Source organism: Hypanus sabinus, unplaced genomic scaffold, assembly GCF_030144855.1.
Source record: "Hypanus sabinus isolate sHypSab1 unplaced genomic scaffold, sHypSab1.hap1 scaffold_1674, whole genome shotgun sequence".
In the NCBI taxonomy this organism is placed as follows: domain Eukaryota; kingdom Metazoa; phylum Chordata; class Chondrichthyes; order Myliobatiformes; family Dasyatidae; genus Hypanus; species Hypanus sabinus.
This window is the reverse complement of record NW_026779757.1, coordinates 34,168-57,973: the sequence shown is the minus strand read 5'-3', so window position 1 is coordinate 57,973 and position 23,806 is coordinate 34,168. Positions and strand designations below refer to the sequence as shown.

Sequence of the window (23,806 nt, the reverse complement as noted above, 5' to 3'; positions counted from 1 at the left end):
CTCGCATTTTTGTACTAAATATATTAACTAATTTTACCAAGATTTTCTTGATTTATAGTTTGAATTGTTATGTATTGCAAAGTACTGCTGCCGCCTAACAACACATTTCACAACAAATGCCACTGAGATTAAACATCATTGTAGTTCTAATTTTGCATATTTAGCGATTTGCATCTGAGATCCGGGGCTATATAATTATTGATATGGAAGATCCGTTTACGAAATAATCTACGCCCGTGAAAGCTGTCAGGTTCCAGAAGGGAAAGCAAGTTGCCTTTCTCCTACTTGGTAACCTTCCCAATTGAATATTTCTCAGTAGTTTGTGTTCACCCGCTACAACATTCACTTTATTCTTTGCGTTGCAGTTTACTTCTGACCCATGTTTAGAAAAGATTTTCCTCAGAGCCCTCTATAGTATCAATTCCTTTGCACAATTTTATTGTCTAAACACGTCTCGCAGCGTGAGAATGCTGTCCCGTGTTGATTATTTCCACCACCGGATATAACGAAGAAAATGTTGATTATGATTTATCTAGTGCATAAGTTTATGGAACACACGTAGAGTTTGAAACATTATCGGAGCGGAGGCTAAAGTTGAAATGAGTAACGTGTCTACAACAAATTGCATTACTGCGATCTTCAGTCACTTTGTTCCGTCGTCGATCTGTAAAAGCATGATCAATCTATTGTTATTCATTTGATATAATTTCAGAACTAGTCCGTCGTTGTTTATCTATATAGAAACAACAACAGATGCATTTTGGCAAATTACAATCTATTGGCATCATAATACCCCAAATGAGTTGCACCTTCAAGGTAAAAGCCACAATAGCATATAGGTTGTATCCTACTTCAGAGATTAGTGGCGAAGCGGCAGTACAGCAGCATCTGGAATAATTTTCTAACGGTGTTGCTAGATACATTGTCATTTTGGGTCGTTTTGCCATTGCAGTCCACGCAGTGAACAACGAAAGAAGTAATGTACAGAAAACAGTATTACACTTAGTTTGTCACTTTCATCTGGATAATCGAACATCAGCTGGCTGTAGGGATCACAAAAGGAGAGGATAATTCTCCAACTAAATTCTGTGCACGGAGGTGAAATTTAAAATATTGGTGCCTTTGGAAGGCATTTCAGTCAGTGACCAGGATACGTTGTGACATAATCACTGTGTTCAGATTTATGACTCCAGAGACAACAACATCATTAGCATGGTCAACGATGGTCGGGGAATAGCAATGACGTCAGCAGATTGGCCAGTTCTCAGATCATCATTTCTGTACAATGGGCTGAGGTCCTACATCAGTGAGAGTAATGTTGTCATTGAAGCAATGACAACATTAGTGTGAGCAGTGGCCTGTTTTGAAAGTACAGAATATTTTGCTTATTGAAATCAATAACCAGTAATCGGAACCGTAATCGTAATTCCGCTGTCCTCTAGTTCCATTCTAGGGAGTGACTGTCCAAGAGGTTGGAGAGATGTGTCTGATAGTGATTAGCGGAGACTTCGGTCCGATTCATCAAGGCTGTGTTTCACATCCTGCCCCTTTTGCAGAGACCTCTTCATAGGAATATTTATTCCTATTAGAGCAAAAATATTGATTATTGCAAACTCTTTATAATAATGTATGTTATTTTATTTCATACACGTGTGGCGTATTCCATATTTCTGCATGTGCTGAACTAGAACGGGATAACTACATTTATTTCTGACTGTAATTAAACTGATTTGTAACGTTCAGTAATTCTGTCTGTTGTTGTACACGGCCTGGTTGAAGCAACGCGAACCTGAATATTTATTTGCAGCATTCCCCACAATATTGCGTGTTTGAATGAGTTAAACGTTTTTACATGCATTCTGTATTTGTTATCATCTATAATTACTATATTAATGACAGCTCGGAAAATCTTAAAATAATACATCTCATAAAGCTGTGAGTGAGGTGGACTCCAAATTCTTACGTTCCCCGGGGTGTTCCATTACCTGCACCACTGAATACAAGCTCCACCTCCTTTCAGACTTTAGGTTATCTATCCACTTATCCACTGACCAATGTCCGGAATTATTTTTCTGCAAATAGACCAAATAAAAGAGATGCAGGGCGCTCCTTTCCTCCGCTGTCCTGCAGGTCACACTTGAACGTGGTTAACCCACTACTCCCATCAAGTTCACATGCGGTCATGGAGGGTGCTGGAGGATGGCCGTATGAGCAGCTGGTACATACCACACGTCATGGTTACGCGATCATTGAATGCAGACGGCAATTATTGCTGGGGTCCTCGAACACAGAGGCAATTTATTGCCGATTTGCTCATTGACATTACAGATTAAAGTGCGATTATATGTGAGGTTGTGCAGGAGATTCTCGAGAGATGACAACCTGTACCAAAGGAACGTGCATTTCAACGGAATCCAAAGTGTCTAATGTCCTTTGCGGCCAGGTAGGCTGGAGTTTTCGTGTGGGTTTAAAAAAAATTGCATTCAAGAAGATGAGTCGTAATGTAAAAGGAGGACAAAACAGAAATGAGTGAATACTGGACTGAAGGCCTTATATTTGAATGCACGTACTATCCCGGATATGGTTGAAGAAATTCTAGCACTGTTGCATATTGGCATACGTGTATACGGTGTTTGTAAGAATCATAGAATTCTTTCTGAAAGAAGGTTATAGCTAGGAGCTTAATGTCAACGATACACATTGGAGCCAAAGGCCAGGCAAGAAGTTATTTTGGGCGGTGTCACTCTGATGGTTAAAAATGTAATCCTATCATTACAAAGCCTTAAAAACTTTGAATCAGGGCGAATGAAGCTAAGGAAGTGTAAGCGTTAAAGACTTTGATGTGAGTTGGATACAGACCATCCAAACAAGAGTAAGGATGTGGACTAGAAATTACAAAATGAGAAAGAAGATGTCTACCAAAAGGGCAATTTATTGAGGGGCTTTGGTGAAAATGATCACAATGTGTTCCAATTCAATCTGAAATTTGAGAAACAGGTGCTGAAGTGGAATGCATCAAAAGTACAGTAGAGTAGAGGGAATTACCAAGCCACTAGAGAGGAGCTGGTCAGAATTCATTGGAAAATAACACTGGCAGCTGTGACAGTAGAACAAAGTTGGCTGTAATTTTCGAAAGGAATTTGAAAGCATAGAATATATACTTCCGAAAGAAAAGATGAGTTTTAACGGCAAGATGATAAAACTGTGACGAAGAAGAGAAGTCAAAGCCAACGTAATAGGCATAGAGAAATAATGCAACAGAGGATGAATTTGTGCGAAGCCAGATGACAGGGACATTTTTAAATGCTAACAGAAGGCAACCGTTAAAAGTCATTAAGAATTTAGAGAATGAATAAGAAGTTATGCTCGCCAATAATACTGAAGAGGATGTCAAAGTTTTCTTTAGATGCAGAGGGTGTAAAAGAGAGGCGAGAGTGCATATTGGACGGCTGGAAAGCGATGATCGAGAGCTAGTAATGGGTGATAATGAAATGAAGGACAGACTAAATAAGTATTTTGCATAGAAGTGATATGATGGAAATTACAGGTGTCAGAGGTCATGAAGTGAAACAAACACTGTACACAATAATGCCAAAATCAGAGCTACTGAGCGATAATGTTCTGCATACCTACGAATACATATGCTGTCACATTACGAACACTACAGTGCAACCTGAACCGTCATGGCAGCAATCGTTCAGTAGTCACTTTATCATAGCAGCTCATTAGCTAGTGCATGGGTTATTACATTTTCAAATGTTGTGAAGATTTATTCGAAAGGAGAACATTATATATTGGATAGCCCATTCGGTGCATGATGCTTTGCCTTCCATGGCAGCAATTTATACTGCATGAAGGATTGCCCCTTATTGATAATGATCAGTTAGGCAGAGACGGTTTCTGTACTTACTGTATCAACTAAAACACAAGTCCGTTTACACAACTGAAAAGCTGTATATACTCCTACTAATTTTCCCAGACGCATTCTTCCCTCCCCCCAGCAATAATGAGCTAAAGAATAGAAAATATAATGTATACGCTGGCCAGGTACCCTTCCTTGTCCCGAACTAATACCCATGTGGCCAATCTGCGTTGCTTTACCTGAGGAGAGATGTTGCTCCTTTGCATTCGAAGCCTCTTTCTTCACATTGCACCATGTGTTCGGAGCCACGCAGCATTGCACAGATTTTCTACCTACATCACCTCACTTCTGCAGAGACATGTACCTTCCAGATTTAAATGGAAGATGCTCCCGTTATCCTTCTAGCTATGAACTTCACGGCTTTTTTTCAATCTCAAACATCACCATACGGAGTCACAGAATTGAAATTCTATTAAAATATTCATTAGTAGCATATCAGTAATGATAATTACATACTTGTACAGACTGACACAGGGGAAGGTGAAAATTTAATTCAGCCCCTGTCCATCGCCCTGTATAAATGGCGGTTGCGTCGTGTCCGAAATGTGGCATAGTACTTGACCAGCAGGAAGAAGATGAAGATAATATGCCACCAGCGGAATTCTGTTTCGTTTGCTCTGTCACAGAAGGAGGTTCACCTGCGACGCTGGTAAAATAAGTGCACAAATAACTAGATATATCTGCCGAATAGATATATCTGCCAGCCATGCTTCAATCGCCAGTGGTAATTACATTTTCCTGTGTCCGAAGCCTTTGTCCCCAACTCCACATCAACGTCCACCCAAAAAAAAAAACAATAGTTGGAGTCCTTGACTCCGTGGTGAATCCTACCGAGTCTGCTTAAAGATGACTAAATTTGCACCCATACTTTTCTCAGGTTCTGCCTTGTAATTAATGATCCTCGTTGAAAGCTTTCTCTTTATCAACGCTATGCATTGCCCTGACAGATATATTTGTACTGCAGAGAGCTGACAACGGTAAACGTTAACATCTGTCTGAATGTCCCGTTATACCCTAATGTACTGGGTTTCAAAATGATGTTCTGACTTTTCATTTCTGATATCACTCATCCCTCACCAACGCTCACTCCACTTCTAACCATTCAATAACTGTACTGGACCAGCAACTAGAATAGTCGCTCGGCCACGCATTTTTGTGCTTATTGTGAAGTTGCTAAATATCATGGGTCAGGGAGTGATGACCCTGCCACGTAAGGTTAAAATCTCTTAGCAGCGTTGATTTGAATTTAGTTCAATAATTTTCATTGTATAATCTAGTCTCAGAAACACCGAAAAATCTCCTCGTAAAATTCCTCGAATGCGGCCAACTATAGTTTCGTTTGTGCGTTTTCGGCATTATCTTTCCCTCTCTCATCAGTCTACCTTTCTGTGATTACAACCCTGTATCATTTCTCAAGATTTGGAATTGGTTCTTGCCATTCCTCAGTCCACGAGCGTTAAGGAAAGCGAAACGTGTATTACTCGAAACCGATGAGCTTTATCAAGTACATTACGTATAAAACCACAATAAATACAAAATATAAACGCAATCCTATAAAATACAGTGCAGAAGTCACTCTTTAATGTGGTGGTAAATACATTAGATTAACTATATACATAGACTGATCGTACGTACACAACGGTTCAAAAGTGGGAAAATCTTACGTTCAAATAGTACTAGCAGAGTTATCTGCTGCAGCCATCAGTGCCGTCACCCAGCAAGGACAAATTCCCATCCGTCTGCTGAGTGACAGACCGAACAATACCCGGATATTCAGAAATCTGCCCACGTGCTTCCCAGGGTTCCTCGGGTCCTCCAAATTTCTTCACATTACACCATGTGTTCCGAGCCACGCAGCCTTGCGCAGATTTTCTGCCTACATCACCTCACTTCTGCAGAGACATGTACCTTCCAGATTTAAATGGAAGAGGCTCCCGTTATCCTTCTAGCTATGAACTTCACGGCTTTTTTTCAATCTGAAACATCACCATACGAAGTCATAGAATAGAACGTCTATTAAAATATTAATTAGCAGCACATCAGAAATGATAATTAAATACTTGTACAGAATGACAACGGGGAAGGTGAAAATTTAATTCAGCCCCTGTCCATCGTCCTGTATAAATGGCGGTTGCGTCGTGTCCGAAAAGTGGTATAGTACATGACCAGCAGGAAGAAGCCGCGAGTTCGAGTGACCGTGGGTAAAGTGACGAAGAAACCATAAGACCAGCAAACGGAAGAGCAGATTTAGGATATGTAATACATCGAGTCTGCTCCGCCGTTCCATCAAGGCTAGTCCCGGAACACACTCAAAACCCATGGTCCTGCCTTTTCGCCATGTCTTTCGATACACTGACCAATCAGGAAACGAACCACTTCCGCTTGAAGTGTACCCACGTATTTGGCGGAATTGGCATTCGCCGCCGCTGCAGAGAACTTCACTACTCTGCGGCTATAAAAATGTACCCCTCAATTCTGAGGCTGTGTTCACTATATCTGAACACCACACCATAGGAGACATCCTCTCGATATCCATCTTATCGTGTCCTTTCTGCATACCAGACGTTTCAGTCAGACACTCCTCCACGTATTTTTCTACATTCCAGTGACTACGGTCGCAACGTTGCCAAACGCACTTCACATATTCACAACTTTATTCCCAGAACCGTCCTCGTGACACCCCTCTGGAATACGTCCAACGAGAATACATCCTTTCTGAGATATGCGGACCTAAACCAGTTAACAATACTTCAATTGTGACCTGACTGGTGTCTTATAACGTCTTAGCATTATCTCCTTGCTCTGATATCCTGTTCCTCTTGATATACATTAGAGCATTTCATTTGCCTTCTTTACCACAGCCTTAATTTGTAAATTTAACTCCTGTACGAGGACTCCTAGGTCACTCCAGCTGTCTGATGTTTGTAAATTCACCCCATTTAGATAATAGTCCGCACCATTGTTCCTTTTACCAAAATACTTAACCTTACATTTTCCTACACTGTATTCCATTTGCTACTTTTTTGACCGTACTTCCAATTTGTCTAAGTCATTCTACAATCGCATTATCCTCAGCACGACGTAACACTCCAACTATATCGGTATCGTCTGCAAACATTGCCACAAAGCCAGCTATTCGATTATCTAAATCAAGAACAAACAACGTAAACATTTGCGGTCACCATACTGACCTCTGAGGAACACCACTAGTCACCGGCAGCCACTTCACTCACACCCGCTGCCTCCGGCCTGTCCGCTATTCCGATACCTGAGCCAGTAACATTGCTGCAACGCCGTAGGAAGCAGGCTCATGTTTGGCAGCTTATCAAATGCTTTCTGAAAGTCCAAGTAAATGGCATCCGCTGCTTCATTTCTTTGCTTTCTGTTTATCAATTCCTCGAAGAACTCTAACAGATTATTCAGACAAGATTTCCTTTTACATAAACAATTCTGACCTCGACTTATTGTACCATTACTTTCCAAGCTCCCCGAATCCGAATCCTTAATAATAGATTCCTACAGTTCCCCAAGCAGTGAGGTGAAGCTGTGGCCTGTAATTTCCTTTCTTTTGACTTTCTCTCCGCTTAAAGAGTGCATTACATTTAAAATTCTCCAGTCCTCCGGGACCCTACCATAATCAAGTGTTTCCGGAGAGACCATGACCAGTGCACCGGTGAAGGCAAATGCAAAGTACCCACGAGGAAATCTGCAGATGCGGGAAATTCGAACGATACACTCAAAATGCTTGTGGAACACAGCAGGCCAGGCAGCATCTAAAAGGAAAGATACTAAGAGATTTGAAAAAAGGAGGGGGAGCGGGAAATGCGAAATGATAGGAGAAGACCGGAGGGGGTGGGATGAAGCTAAATGCTGGAAAGGTGATTGGCAAAAGTGATACAGAGCTGGAGAAGGTAAAGGATCATGGGACGTGAGGCCTAGTGTGAATGAAGGGGGGACGGGAGCACCAGAGGGAGATGGAGAACAGGCAGAGTGAATGGCAGAGAGACAGAAGAAAAACGAAACAACTAAATATGTCAGGGATGGGGTAAGAAGGGGTTGAGTGTCATTAGAGGAAGTTAGAGAAGTCAATGTTCATGTCATGTTCTTTACCAGCATGGTCCTGATAAAGAGGATAAAACACAACTTGATAACTTGATGAACGAGGACAAAGGTGAGTACGAGGAAGAACCTGAAAGAAATACAATTCCGAAAGGACTGAACTTCCTCCTTCTTTCTGGTCACTGACACAGCGAATGCGGAAACATGGAGATACTCTCAGATAAAAGCACCGACTCGTAAACAAGGACAATTTTGCTGTGTTCTAGTATTCTAACTAAACATTTCAGTCGATGATGAATGGTGCGTGTTCTGTGAGGCTGTCAGTGCGTACAGCCCGGGGTTGGTCCGCACGCATGCATGTGTGCAGGTGAGTGCCTGTCATGAGGTGTGGAATTTGCAGCGTCTGTTTGTGTTGCGTTTATCTATGCCTGTGTATTACAGTGTGGAGAGCGGGGGGATGGAGGGAGGGAGAGAGTGATAAGAAAGATAGCCGGAAACAAAGAAATATCAGTCTCTTTGACTAATGTTGTCTACAAGAATATGCAATTTCGCCTTTAAAACCCTGTCATCTCTGTCTATCACTCAGAAAAAAATAAAACTCTGACCTACGCCCTGCCCCAACTCCTCGAAAAAATGTTTATATCCCAGACATCACAAGCCTGCGAATCTATTTTCAGGAACCTAACGCATGCAATTGGATCCCAGGCTTTGACTCTTTTAACCTAAACCGACCTTGATCAGTTTACTGGCTGTGATGCAAGTTCGCCTGTATTTCCATACCTTCCGGTTCTTCTTCCTGGCCACTGTTAATGCGAACGCAGAGGCGCTTTTGTACTTACTGATGATGCCGGCTTCCTTCAGCTTCCACAGATGATACCGAATGTCGTCCTGCTCTTTAGGAGCCGGTTGCCGGGACCTTTCGCTGAACAGGGTGTCCTCGGTTATCCGGAGACCTGGGGAGTGCTCTTGGAAGAACCCACATCAGACTCGTCAAAGAAAATACACTTTCCAGACTTAAAATCTTCTTTCAATCTCCTGGTAGGGGGGAGTCACAAAAGCTGAATGACTAGGGAATCAACTATCCGCTTTTCGGTAAGGTTTTCTCCCTGGCCTGTCTCACAGAGACGTTAGACATTTCCGTAACCAGAAACAGAGGTGCCAAAGGCATCCCCCTCCTGAGTCTGCCGTTCCTCTCAGAAGTCTTCCTGACAATCACTGCCATCCCGTTCACCTGTTTAACCGAGGGCTTCTGTCGCATCCCATCTGGTAAGCATGACTCCTCTTCGTGGTCTTTTGGAGCATCCAAGAAGAGGAACTCGGCGTCAGGTATTCCGGGAAATTTGGGTTTTCCAGTCACTGTAGGAACAGTACTTCCCCAGACCGTAACATGACCCGTTGGGACTGAGTGCTTCACAGAATCCCCCGTTTATGCTCATCATCCTGCCCAGCAAGGCCACGCAATTCCTCAAAAGCAGCTCGGAACACAGGGTGATGGGGAATGTTTTCAGAAAGTTCTCTCCAACTTCCTCCTGAAGCATGTCCTGAAACCCACTGGGCTTCCTGTCGCGCCAAACACACTGTCTATCGCTTCCGTGTAGCTTGCAGAGGTAGCAAAGGGGTTCTGTGTCTGTACGATTCTCCGTCCGTCAGCAGCCGGCCCATTTAAAACTTTCAAACAATCGCTGTGTTTGATGTCATTAGAGCACTGTCACTCAACCGGCTTCTGATAGGTCTGCTCCGTCCAAGTCTCAGACTCCTCTTCCCCCTCGGGGGAGGTCTTCACTCTTGAGAACATACAAGATTTTATAGCTAGTACCCAAGGCATGTGCAATTATAGTCAGCTGACGACCCCTCCCTCCCTGCAGCATCCTTAACCACGTATCGGAAATAGTACCGGACGATTGTTTAACATAGGGTTAACCACACAACACACTCTATCAATGCTCAGGGCGATCACAAGTTATCGAAATAAATCGATCCCGGACAAGCCCCCTGGTTTCTTTAGCTTCCTAAGTCTAGGGAATACCGTCTTCCATTCCGGAACAACTAGAGAGATTGAGACAGTCCCCCACATTAAACATCGGTTTGCGTAGATGCTATGTAATGTGCTACCTTGTTACAAATTAGTGGAACGAAATAGCAGACAGCACAGTACTTACAATTAAAGGAATTATATTTATGAATCTTAACTTAAAGGTCAGTAAATAAAGCGGAAAAAAAATAAAGTATTAAAACCAGTCAAATATTTACAAGTAGGAGCTCAGCGTGAACGACTCTGCACTCACGGACTGGTCCGTCGGTTGCGTGAAAGCTCATACCACCTTCCCAAAGTCGGTCGCAATCCATCTCGAATAATCCGGGTCGTATCCTACGATCGGTTTTCCCCAGCGTTTACTCTCTTCATGTCCCACCGAGAAAAAGCCTCAAGACGGACGCTGGAGTCCCTCAACAAAAATCTCCCCCCAGTTCTAGTATTGTATTTGGATGGCCCGGATTCCTCATCATCACTTACTTTCAACAATAAACCAAACAGTTTGGAAGCAGACGAGGCTGCTCTTACAGAACTAATAAAGTAAATATATATAGCATAACATTAAAGATCTGAACCAGGGCATTACACCCTCTACTCAACCAAATAGTCACCGAGTTCTCTTTATTGAGAAATACGCCCAGAATGCTGGATGAAATCAGCATCTATGGAAAATGTACCGGGCCGAGACCTTTCATTAGGACTGGAGACAAAATATTTGGTGGCAGATTTAGTAGGTGGGGGAAAGGCAGGAAGAATCACAGGGAATATGTGAAATCAGGATGGGGACATTGGAGAGGTAAAAATCTGGGAGTTGATCGCTGAAAGTAGTGCAGGGTGGAGAAGGGGTGTCTAATAGGAGAGGACAGAATACCATTTAAGAAAGAAAAGGGGGAGAGGGAACCAGAGAGGAGTGACGGGCACTTGCGGAGATAAGTTTAGAGAGGGAAATGGGAATAGGAACTGCTGAAGACGGAGAACATTACTGGTAATTCGAGAAACTGACGTTCCTGCCATAAGGTGATGGTCCACCAAAATAACTGTGGCCTCATCCCGAGAGTAGAGAAGTCCATAGACAGACATGTCGGAATGGGAATGGTAGTGAAATTTAAGTGGGAGGTCTCGCTTTTTCTGATGGACGAAGCGTATGTTCTCGGTTAAGCAGTCTCCTAATAAACGTCGTGTCTCACCGATATACAGGAGGTCACACCAAAGCAGCAGATTCAATCAATGACCACAACAGACTCACAGCTGAAGTGTCGTCTCACCTGGAAGGACAGGTTGATGACCTAAATGTCAATCAGGGAGTATGTAGGGGCAGGTGTAGCAGTTGTTGAGCTTGCAAAGATAAGAGACAGGAGGGAGATCAGTGGCGAGGGGCGAATGGACAACGGAGTCTCATCCCTGTGGAAATCTAAGATTGTGGAGGGGGAAGGGAAGATGCGCATGGCGGTGTGATTCCGTTGGAGATGATTGAAGTTACGGATAATTATGTGCTGGACGCCGAGGCTGGAGGGATGGCCGGTGAGGACAAGTTGTTCCGGTCCTAGGTGGGGCAGCGGTAGGGTAGTGAGAGGGCAGACGCAGGAAATGGAAGACATGCAGTTGAGGATAGCATTGATGCTGGAGGAAGGGAAGCCCCTTTCTTTGAAGGAGAAGGACAGCTTCTTTGATCTGAACTGAAAAGCCTCATCCTGATAGCACTGGCCGAGGAGATGGGAGGAATTTAGTGAAAGCGGCTGGCATTTTCACAAGTAACAGAATGGGAAGAGGTATAGTCCAAGTAGCTGTGAGAGACGATGGATTTACAGTAGACAACGGTAGATATGATGTCTCTGGAAATAGAGACAGAGAAAGGGAAAAGGAAGAGAGGTATCGGAAATGGGCCAAGTAAATTTGAGGCCAGGGTCTAAGTTGGAGGCGAAGTTGATGACGATGAGCTCCGCATGCGTGCCGCAGACAGACCAATGCAGTAGTCGATGTAGCGCAGGACAGTTGGGGAGTAACACGAGTGTAGCTCGGAACAGACACTGTTCCACGTAGCCGGCCAAGAGGAAGGCATACCTGAGATCCATGTGAGTGTCCATGCTACAATGGTATTCCCAGTGTGGGGGAGTGAATACTTCTATAGGCACTGTACTTGTTACCGGATAAGCCAGAATTGCAAATTCAATACATTTAATCGAAAATAATCTGTTGGGACTGGAGAACCAGTGTCATTCCTGCTGGTGATATCTGCGATACGTCTTTAGTAGTAGTGTTCAGCTGTCGGACGTGTTTAAACTCAGATATTGTCGTTATGTTAGTGATGCGACAGGATAAGGAGCAACGTTATTGTGAAGATCAAAAATATTACACCGAGATTTTCTGTCAGCCGTCAAGATCATTCCCGATAATATTTCAATAACAAAAGTGAATGTCAATTGCCTAATATCTTCCTCAGTAAGTGTGGTCACTCGATGGGGCCCTTATCCCTAATTAACTCTCCTCTAAGCTCATGACGACATTCAGAACAACTTTGTCCGCGGCCCCGATTATATCTTGGTCTGACAGGGATTATAAATGACATAATAGCAGATAATGTTTTTTTTCGATTGTAGCTGGATGGATAATCGACATTTTTTTTTTCGCAAAGGAGCGGAGGCTGGAAATGAGGTGTGTTACCATTGTGGTCTCCGTTATTCTTCAATAGCCAGAGCCGGTGTGGAAATAATGTCTAGAGAATGGAGACAGGAATAGGGGAGAATTGTGGGCAACGAGGAGTAAACAATGGCGTCGTGTGCAGAACGATCTTCGGAGAAGGATGTAGGGGAGGGAAGGTCGTGCCTAGTGGTAGAGTCGCTATGGAGGTGATGGAAGTTACGTGACAATATTTTTATGCAGAGACCACTGGCTTGTTGACTGAAGGCAAAGAAATCCAATCCCTTCTATTATTCTGGGTGGGATGGAGTGATGTTACCTGCAGGAAGAGCAACAGACATTGCTGAAGGCAGCATTGATCGGGCTGAAGGGAGCCTCCGTTTACTATAAAATATCTTGAGAGGAAATTCACATCCAAGAAAATGATAGAATGGAACAGCACTTGGGCGATTGTCCATGTGGCAGGTGGGATCCTCACTATAACTGTGGGATTCAGTAGCTAGGCTTTGTTAACGATGTCTTGAATGGTCTATCTCTGAAATTCGGGACCGAAAGTTTGAGAGACAAGAGCGGAGGAAAAATGGGACAGACTGATCTGAGGGCGTTCTGGAAAGTTGTAGGCAACGTAGATGAAATTGACAAGCTCAGCATGGGTGCAGGAAGCAGCATTAATTCAGTCTTCAATGGTTTGTAGTACCAATTCAGTCACCACTGTCGAGAATGAACGGGATGTTTCGGGAACACAGACGACCTCGGAAGAGTACACCATTTGCAGATGGACCAATGCATCCGGGCAGTCAGAAGTACTGCACGGTGCAACTGTGGGGAAAAAATACTGAGACCTGTTGGGCAGAAATGGGAGGATGGGCTGGAGAATGAGGGAAGTGCATTGTGAACCTGCTATGTTATGGGCCCTTGAGAGGAGTGAATGGAAGAAGGACAACGCCGGTCCCAGAGGAACAGGAAGTCGCCACAATGTATGGGACATTAGTTGCATTCGGGGTAAGGAGGCATTGGGTGGATTGGGTGTCGGGAGACACCGCTAAGTCACCACTTCTTCACTACAAAGAGAGCGAGCGGAGATTTTACCACATTAGTTAGTTGCACCCTGAACTTGGTCTGTGTAAAGGCGTAAAGGGCCGTGTTTGTACAACAGCTCAGAAGCTGCAAAATGATGCCAAGTTCTCGCAGAGATTCGGGCGGAAGCACGAAATTGGTAAGATCGCATATCCGATCCCACGCAGAGAACACAGTGAAAGGTGCCCACAGCAGGATGAAATTGCCGGAGACGATCAGCAATAAAACGAGGGATTTCCTGCGTTTCTCCATCTCCGGGTCTCTGACACTCTGTCCGTTTCCGGGAACCCTGAGTCTCCTGCGAGTTCTGCTCGTAACCAAGACATGCCTGACGGTGAAAACATTCGTTACTAGAACCAGCAGAAATGGGAATACAGGGGTGAGGAAGTAATAGAATAAGTCAACCTCAGAAGTGAAATTCAAATAATAATCTCTCTTTTTACAAATGAATGGATTGATTGACCATGTGTATATCTCTGAGAGCCGCAAATACCAGTAAATATTCTTCAAACAGCTGATCGCAGTCACTGTCCCCAAAACAACACCCGCAGTTTTCCCGGTGCAATATTTTGTTTTCAGCTTCTGGCAACAAATGGCGACAAACCGATCAAAGGTGAACGTAACGGTGAACCAGACCGAACAGTCTGTGACGGTGTAAATCAGAGCAGCCTGGATATTACACACCTTGGGCATTGATAGGACGAAAACGAGGTATGGCGTGTACATAAGTGGAATCTTGCTCAATATCAGGTCCAGGATAAGGACCAGAATATCCGCCACTGCCATGGCAACCAGGTAGCAAGTGACAACTCTGGAGAGGCCGCACTTACCACGAGACAGGATGAATATGGTCACCGTGTTCACTGCGAACAAAATAAACAATCACAGTAAACACAGAAGACAGAGTTCTCTTAAAGCAAGTATATAATATGTACCAATGATAGAAATGAGTCTACTTGACAGAATAACATAATTGTAAATATTAGCGATCAATAAAACTAAACGGTTTTGCAAAGTAGTGGAAAATCAGTACAATCTGATCGATCGAATGTCGGCAGCGAAACAGACAGCGACAAACACAAATGAAGATGGCTGATGATTGGGAAATTCCGTCCGTGTTGGGGGAAAAGAGCTGAATGATGCATCTGCGGAATCTCTGAAAACTCATTTATTGTGAAATAAGTGACCTTGACACCTACCCGATTTAGCTGAAACGCAGATCCCCGTCCCTGATAGTTTCCCGGGGCGTCTAGATCAGCAAATGGGGTAGCAGACCAAAACCTTATTATTGCACGTCTACTCTTGTTTGGCGACGTCACCTTCAAGTCACACCGCGAGTCTCACGGTTTGCATCTTGTACATTCGCCTTTACAATTGAATGTCATTCATTGAAGTATCGATGATGCGTTATTTTTTCAGCAACAATGAAGGTGATTTGTCACCGACACACGTCATGATCACCGACAGGCTGCTGTGTGCAACGATTGTCTATAAGTGAACTCATCAGCAATTTAACCATTGCATCCGCAGCATTTACTAAGGCAGCCTGACCAAGCATGCGATCAGAAGCCATTCAACCATAATTGATAGATTTCATCCCAACACTGTCTCTTGCCTTCACTCCGTAAACTTTGATATCCCTGTTAATTGCGTACCTATTAACTTTTGCTTAAAATACACCCAATCATTTGGCCTCAGCAACCATCCACGGCAATGAGATCCACAGACACATTGCCTCTGCCGATAGAAATTCCTCGGCAGCGCTGTTCCAAGTGGAATTCATCCATGTTGATTTTGCGCTGTCTGGCCCTAGACTCTCACACTGTTGGACGCATCCTCTGCACGACGGCTCCATCTGAGACTTTCAGCTGCAGGTAAGCTTCCCCAGTCTTTCTGCCCTATTCCCATAAACTCCTGCTAATCCAGGCAATAGGCTATCAAACACGCTTCAAACATTAAATATTTTATTTCCTGATCTGGATCATCACAACTGACAGCACATATTTTCTTAGACAGGGATCATCAGAACAGTAAATTACCAAAGATAATAGGGTAATGATTTGCTTAATCAACAGCTGGGATGTGCGAGAGCAGCCTTAATTATTATTAGGAAAGGAAAACGTGACAAGAAAACGTGCGATTCAATGCTGTTTCATAAGTTATCTTTGGAAAGAGACTCACCGGGAAGAGCAATGATAGCGAGGACGGGGAAGAAAATCACTTGAATGGTGATAAACACACTCATCATTCGATAATCTACCGTTAGCCAATCATCCTCTGCCAAAATATATGGAACCATCCAGAAGATATTTTTCTCATTTCTTGTTATATTCCAAGCTGTCCCTCCCGGTGTGTGATCCATGACAGAACCAGACAGTCTGTTCTTACTCCCCCTCTTGGTGCCGCTGCGGATCTCTGTCCTTGGCAGGAGAGGCTGCTCTCGCTGAAACTGGGGAACTGACTGAAAGGGACTCCTATTAATAAGAGATAGAACCTCCGCTGACGTCAGCAGCCTACCCTGAATTGACGCAATTTATTTTCCACGAAATGACAATAACAGTTAACCCTTGTTTTACCCAGCAGCTGAGGGAGATGTGTGTAGATCAGTTCTGCTATTATTACAAAAATTGGAATTACAAAAGAAAACAAATCACATGGTATTTCGGTAGCTTTAACTGTTTAAAGCAGAACAACATGTCCCTTCAATAAGAAATAAGTAGGTATTTTTTTTAGAAATCCGGTGTATGGAAAGAAGTAAATTAGTTAAAAGTCTGATATGAATCGGCTTTGGCGGGCGTAAAATGAGAAACTCAAAACGGTGGTGCTGAAACAGAGCTGCATGATCTTGGAACGTGGAACATAGAACGTAGAATAGTACAGCCCATTACAGGACTTCGGCCCACAATGTTGTGCCGACCCTCAAACCCTGCCTCCCATATAACCCCCCACCTTAAATTCCTCCATATACATGTCTAGCAGTCTCTTAAACTTCACTAGTGTTTCTGCCTTCACCACTGACTCAGGCTGTGCATTGCACGCACCAACCACTCTCAGAGTAAAAAAAAAACTTCCTCTCATATCCCCCTTGAACTTCCCTCCCGTTGCCTCAAAGTCATGTCTACTTATACTGAGCAGTGGTGCCATGGGGAAGAGGTGCTGTCTATCCATTCTATCTATTACTCTTAATAACTTGTATAACTCTATCAAATCTCCTCCCATCCTCCTTCTCTCCAAAGAGCAAAGTCTTAGCTCCCTTAATCTCTGGTTATGATCCGTGCACACTAAACCAGGTAGCATCCTGGTAAATCTACTCTGTACCCTTTCCAATGCTTCTACATCCTTCCTATAGTGAGGCGACCAGAAATGGACACGGTGCTCCAAGTGTGGTCTATCCATTGTTTTGTAGAGCTGCATCATTACATCGCGACTCATAAACTCCATCCCTTGACTTATTAAAGCGAACACCGCATAAGTTTTTTTTAACTAAGCTATCTACTTGTGAGGCAACTTTCAGGGATCTGTTGACATGTACCACCGAGATCCCTCTGCTCTTCCGCACTCCCAAATACTGTGTTTATTGCCACGGCGTTTGTCCATTTAAAGTGGACCACCTCACACTTCCCAGGGTTGAACTCCATCTGCCACTTCTCAGCCCACTTCTGCATCCTATCAATGTCTCTCTGCAATCTTTGACAATCCTCTACACTATCTACAATGCCACAAACCTTTGTGTTGCCTGCAAACTTGACAGCCCACCCTTCGACGTTCACGTCCAGGTCGTTAATAAAAATCACGAAAAGGACAGGTCCCAGAGCAGATCCTTGTGGTACACCGCTGGTCACAACCCTCTAATCTGAATTTACTCCCTCCACCTGACCCTCTGCCTTCTTCAGGCAAGCCAATCCTGAATCCACCTGGCCAAACTTCCCTGGAGTCCATGTCTTCTGACTTTCCGAATAAGCCTACAAAGCGTGGAAATTTGCCAAATGCCTTAATAAAATCCATGTGGGTCACATCCACTGCACTACCCCAATCTAAATGCCTGGTCACCTCCTCAAAGAACTATCAGTCTTGTTTGACACGATCTGCCCATCACTAAGACATGCTGACTATCCCTGATTAGACCAATATTCGCTGAATTCCCATCGTTCCTATCTCCAAGAATTTTTTCCAATCTTCTCTACCACAGACGTGAGGCTCACTGGTCTATTTTTACCAGACTATCCTCACTAACCTTTCTGAACAAGGGGAACTCCAGTCCCTCCAGTCCTCCGGTACCATTGTCGTGGACAACGAGTATATAAACATCCTAGACAAAGGCACAGCCATCTCTTCCCTCGCCTTGTGGAGCAGCCTGGGGAGTATTCCGTCAGGTCCTGGGGACTTATCCGTCCTAATGTATTTTAATAACTCCAACACATCCTCTCCTTCCATATCAACGAGCTCCAGAACATCAACCTCACTCATATTGTCCTCAGCGCCATCAATTTCCCTCTCATTGCTGAACACCGATGACAAGTATTCACTGAGGACCTCGCTCGCTTCCACAGCCTCCAGGCACATCTCCCCAATTTTATGTCTAATCTGTCCTACCTTCACTCCTGTCATCCTTTTGTTCTTCACATAACTGGAGAATGCCTTGTGTTTCCCTATACCCTACTCGCCAAGGCCTTCTGATGCGCCCTGGTTGCTCTTCTCAGCACCTTCTTAAGCTCATTTCTTGCTACTCTATATTACTCAATAGACCCATCTGATCATTGCTTCTTAAACCTCATGTATGCTGCCTTCTTCCAGCTGACTGGATTTTCCACCTCACTTGCCCCAATGGTTCCTTCAGCCAGCATGCTTTATCTTCTTTACCGGAACATATGTATCCCTAACATCCTGAAAGAGATCCTTAATCATTGACCACATGCCCATAGAACATTTGCCTGCAAAAACATTATCCCAATTCACACCCGCAAGTTCCAGCCTGATAGCCTCGTAATTTGACATTCACCAATTAAATTTTTCCTGTCCTCTCTGATTCTATCCTTTTCCATGATAATGCTAAAGGCCAGGGAGCGGTGATCACTGTCCCCCTCCCCCCCCGATGCTCACCCACTGAGAGATCTGCGACCAGACCCGGGTCGTTACCTAATACTAGATCTAATATGGCATTCACCCTAGTCGGCCCGTCAACAAATTGTGACAGGAATCTGTCCTGGACACACTTAATAAACTCTGTTCCATCTAAACCCTTGGAACTTATCAGGTGCCAATGAATATTAGGGAAGTTAAAGTCACCCATGATAACAACCCTGTTATTTTTACATCTTTCCAAACTCTGCCTCTTAATCTGCTCCACGGTATCTCTGCTGCTATCAGCGGGCCGATAGAATAACCACAGCAGAGTAACTGCTCCTTTCCTGTTCCTGTCTTCCACCCATACTGACTCAAAAGAGCATCCTGCTTCATCACCCACCCTTTCTGTAGCTGTAATAGTCTCCCTGACCAATAATACCGCATCTCCTCCCCTTCCCGCCCCCCATCGCTTGTAAAGAACTGAAATCCAGGAATATTGAGAATCCATTGCTGCCCTGGTGCCAGCCAAGTCTATGTAATGGCCACTACATCATACTTCCATGTATGTATCCAAGCTCTCAGTTCATCGCCTTTGTTCCTGTTGCTTCTTGCATTGAAGGAAACACACTTTAGCCCTTCTACCTTACTACCTTTACAACTTTTATGCTGCTTCTCTTTCCTCAAAGCCTCTCCATATGTTTGATCTGGCTTTACTCCATGCACTTCTTTCACTGCTCTATCTCACGGTGTTCCACCCCCCTAGCATTATTACTTTAACCTTCCCGAAGCATGCTAGCAAACCTACCTGCAAGGATGTTGCTCCCCCTCGAGTTCAGGTGCAACCCATCAAATCTGTACAGGTCCAACCTTTCCCAGATGAGATCCCAATGATCCAAAAATCGGAAATCCTGCCCCGTGCACCAACTCCTCAGCCACGCATCCAAATGCCATCTCCTCCAATTCTTACCATCACTATCTCGTAGCATTGGCAGCAATCCTGAGAACCCTTGAGGTCCGGTTCTTCAGCATTCTGCCTAGTCCCCGAAACTCGTTCATCAAGACCTCATCCCTATCTTGCTATGTCGTTGGTACCAACATGTATCACGACTTCTGGTTGCTTTCGCTCTCGTACCAGGATGTCATGCACCCGGTCAGAGACATCCCGAAATCTGGCAACCATTCGGATGTCCTTCCCACATCCACAAAATCTCCTGTCTGCTCCCCTGTCGATCGAGTCTCCAATCATAACATAACCTGCAATACCAGGGCTCAGACCTATAAAACGCCGAACATAGTGCAATGAGCACATAGATCTATGCACCCCCAATACACTGCGCCGAAGCGAAACACTAGTACAAACACAAACCTTCAAGGATTGAGACGTATTTAACCCTGACACTGAAGTGTAATTCATGGACACTGTCAATAACTTGCCTCCCGCTGGGCATCTTTCAAGATGTAACGTAGAGTTGATAAAGGGGACCTTTGAAATGCTGTGTGCCTCAATTTCCAAATGTTTTGAAGTGCAAGCAGGAGAAATAGGAACAGAAGCGTAGGCAGGTTATGGAAAGTTGTAAAAGTACCAGAGTGGTGTGTGACTATAATTTCCCCAAAATGGACTGGGATTCTTAGTGTAGAGGCTTTAAAGTTCAGAATCTGTTTGCAGTAATACTGCTTGCAGTATCCTAGAAAGGTTTACCAGCACTTACAGATTATTTATGTCATTTTGTGCATATTTTCCATGTCTTCCTGACTGGCCGCCTCATTGTCCGGTTTGGAAATAACAAAGCTTGTGAGTGGAATAACCATGGATTAGCTTTTGATACCGTGAGTCCATTACAGGTACAGATCTCCCTACCAAGGAGTCCATCGACCAGGACTCTCGCTCAGAGATAATTGACACTCTTGTAAAAGTTTGATCATGTACCGACTGTAAGATGCATAAACAACGTCATGCAAAGTTGTATGTCTTGTTATATAAATACGGGCTATGTATAACCTAGAAACCAGCGCTCTGGTGGCGGTGGAGACCGCTACAGACTCTCCATGACAACGTATCAATAAACTATTAAAAAGAAACTCGAAGTCGTTCTGGTGTCCTTAGCTAAAATTACCACGACAGAATCTGGCGACGGGGATGGGATCTCCATTAAACGAGATCCGAATAAAGGCTAGCTAAGAGAGCAGAGTTAAATAGGGACAGCTCTAGCTGAAAGGGGATAGTGTCCGAATTACTACAGTCCTGTTCTAGCAGGAGCGGGGTAGTTGCCGGAGACCTCCCTGTGGGAGAGGAGTTAGTCGATAGCCTAGCGTCCGGCCAGTGACTCAGAATAGGGCAAGACGCCTGCACGGCTGAGGCTGGTGGAAGACCTCAGTCAAGCGAGGACTACAAAAAGAAAAAAAAACACGGAAGGAAAAATGTCGGAGGAGCTTTCGTCTACGCAGATTGAGTTTCAGTGGGCGCTCACTGTGAACCTAATCTGTACAAAGAAACGTTCTGTCTTAACTGTAATTGAAATCTTAAACATGAAACGCCAGGCGTCGGCCGGCTAGAGTTGATCCTGCCAATAAACCGACAAGGTTCGGATGTAACGTGAAGACTTTGAACACAATTTCAGGCAGGAAAGAACACCGCCAAAAAGATTAAGACGATAAAGCGGCCCCGACGTCCAGGGAGTTTCCACCTCCGGATGCGGGATCAGCAAATTTTCCTTTTAGTCAGCCTAGGGGTGCTGCGGAGAAAAGGTGGTGCATCCGGTGGTAATCAGGTTGTCCAAAAACATGAAAGAAGAACCCATGACCGCGGTAAGAATAGGGAATAGTTATTTGAATTGTCGGATTGATACAGGTGCCACGATGCCATCTGTAAGCCATTCCATGGACATCCTCTTGAGTGATACCATTGTTGAAACCACTGAATTTCCATGACTGAGCCAATCTTCACGACAGCCTTACTGCAGGTGAAGGGTAAGTTTTTATCAAACACCTTCATTATATCTAAAACAGGTCCGCTTCACCTGTTGGGTCGACAGACCCTTTGTGAATTAGGGGGAAAAGTGCACTGCACGGCTAAAGGTACATATATGGAGTTTTCCTCAAATTAGGGACGGTAAAATTAAAGAAAGGTCGGGCAATGGAAAGAACAGCACTCATGTTATACTGTTACAGCTGGATAGCAATCCACATGCTATGCAAGTCCGGATACCGTATGACACAATCTTAGGACAAGCAAAATCAGCAATATTTGATTAATTGAAGCCGAGAAAAGAAGCAGCTCCATTGTACATTGCAAACTGACGGGCACTGCAATCATGCTGTACATCATTATTTAAACGGTAAAGAAAAGCTTAAGGCAACAGCTCATGTGTATTTTGGTCCCGAGGTATTAGGAGTCCTGAAGACTTAGTGGAGGATCGGGATGTCAGATTCCGACTAGGGCACTCTTCAAACCCTCATTTGACAGTGGCCATAAAACCACCAGCAAAACCCAATGGTATCGGGACGATCACAAGACAATTAGTCAAACAAACTAAAGCTGTTTCTACTATAGCTCTGCCCGTACTGGGTCAAAAAGCGCGAATAGATTTAACGAAAAGGAGAGACAGATTATGTTAAGGACCTAGAGCTGGAAAGCACCTGTTGAAAAACAGCAGCCACCAGCATGAAGACCCCTTACTGCTCCCTACAGCCTTAGCGCGGGAACCAGTGGAGCTATGGGCCCAATATAAAATTCATGTGGGAAAATTCCAAACAGTTCCGGAGAATAAAGTTACTCCACAACGAATTGTTCCACTGCCCTGCATTAAACAGTACAGTATAGCTAGTGAAGCCTAAGAAGGTATCACTCCAGCAATTAAGTGATACTTATTAAGAACCATCAATAAGATAGTCATCCCTATCGCTTCACTGGTGCCGGACAACAACACTATTCTTACTTCCATACCTGCAGAAACTAATTCCTTTATAGTAATCAATCTGTGCTCAGCATTTTCTCCTGCCCTTTGCACAAAGATAGCCCGTATTTATTTGCCTTTAATGATAAGAACCAGCAACATACGTAGACACGCCTGCCCCAGGGGTATACCGAAAGCCCGCAGTTTATGCCGCAGCAGTTAAAACTGATTTGTACGAATGCCAGCTGTCAGAATATTCAACGCTCATTCTGTATGCAGTCTATATCCTGATAGCTTCTGTTACAGGGCCATATTGTCTGCCGGACTATTAAATACTCCTTGAAAATTTGACGAGAATTGGGCACGAGGAGTCTTTGGAGAAATTGTGGTTTTGCAGAGAGACTGTCCAGAACCTTAGACTCCAGCTCAGTGAAGGTTCGTCTGCCCCAAAGTGGTCTCAATGATGCAGAAATCTGAATCGCTGTCCACTGCTCCAATCCCTCGTTCACGCATTGATCCTGCACCTATATTCACCTTCACGCGGCACAGACAGTAATCCAGAGATTACTACCTTTGAGGTCCTGCTTCTCAACTACCTTCCTAACTCCCTGTAATCTGTTTGCAGGTTCATCCTCCCTTTTCCTACCTATGTCGTTGGTACCAATATGTACCACGACCTCTGGCTGTCTCCCTCCCATTTCACGATATCCTGGACGCGATCAGAAACATACTAGACCCCGGCAGCTGGGAGTCTGACTACCGTCCTGTTACTTTGCTGCGTCCACAGGATCGCCACAGGACATAACTAAGGCTACGCCGTCGTTCTGCAAGCACCGAACTACGTCACAGCTTGACTATAATTTATCTGACCAGCGATGTGCAATAATTCCCTCCTGTTGATCCAGACCGCTTGCTTGAAACTATATAAAACATGGACTTTTATACGCAGCAACCCGCAGAATTTTTCAAAGGTTAAGTATACCTGACGTAAGATCACATGTACGCATGTATTAATAATGATATTTATTATTTTATTCTTGGTATGGGATACCAAATAGTAACATAACGTTTGAGTAAAGGTGTAAGTGGTGAATGCGCGGTACTCTGACTTTTCCCGGTGGT

The 23,806-nt window shown here is 44.1% G+C and overlaps 1 protein-coding gene across 2 annotated transcripts; it reads right to left on the bottom strand.

Moving 5' to 3' along the window:
- Positions 1–545: 545 nt before the first annotated feature.
- On the bottom strand, positions 546–16,086 carry LOC132387266 (probable G-protein coupled receptor 139). Of its 2 annotated transcripts, none has more exons than XR_009509843.1 (2): positions 15,909–16,086; positions 546–664 (listed from the first exon to the last, which is right to left on the bottom strand). XR_009509843.1 is itself a non-coding variant. In XM_059959616.1 (2 exons), the coding sequence occupies exons 1-2, from the start codon at positions 16,024–16,026 to the stop codon at positions 13,698–13,700; spliced, it is 1,011 nt and encodes a 336-aa protein (XP_059815599.1). In that variant the 5' UTR covers positions 16,027–16,086; the 3' UTR covers positions 13,694–13,697. The 2 variants fall into 2 exon arrangements, 1 of the variants encoding a protein (XP_059815599.1); XM_059959616.1 differs by lacking the exon at positions 546–664 and adding an exon at positions 13,694–14,590.
- Between the last annotated feature and the right edge of the window lie 7,720 nt (positions 16,087–23,806).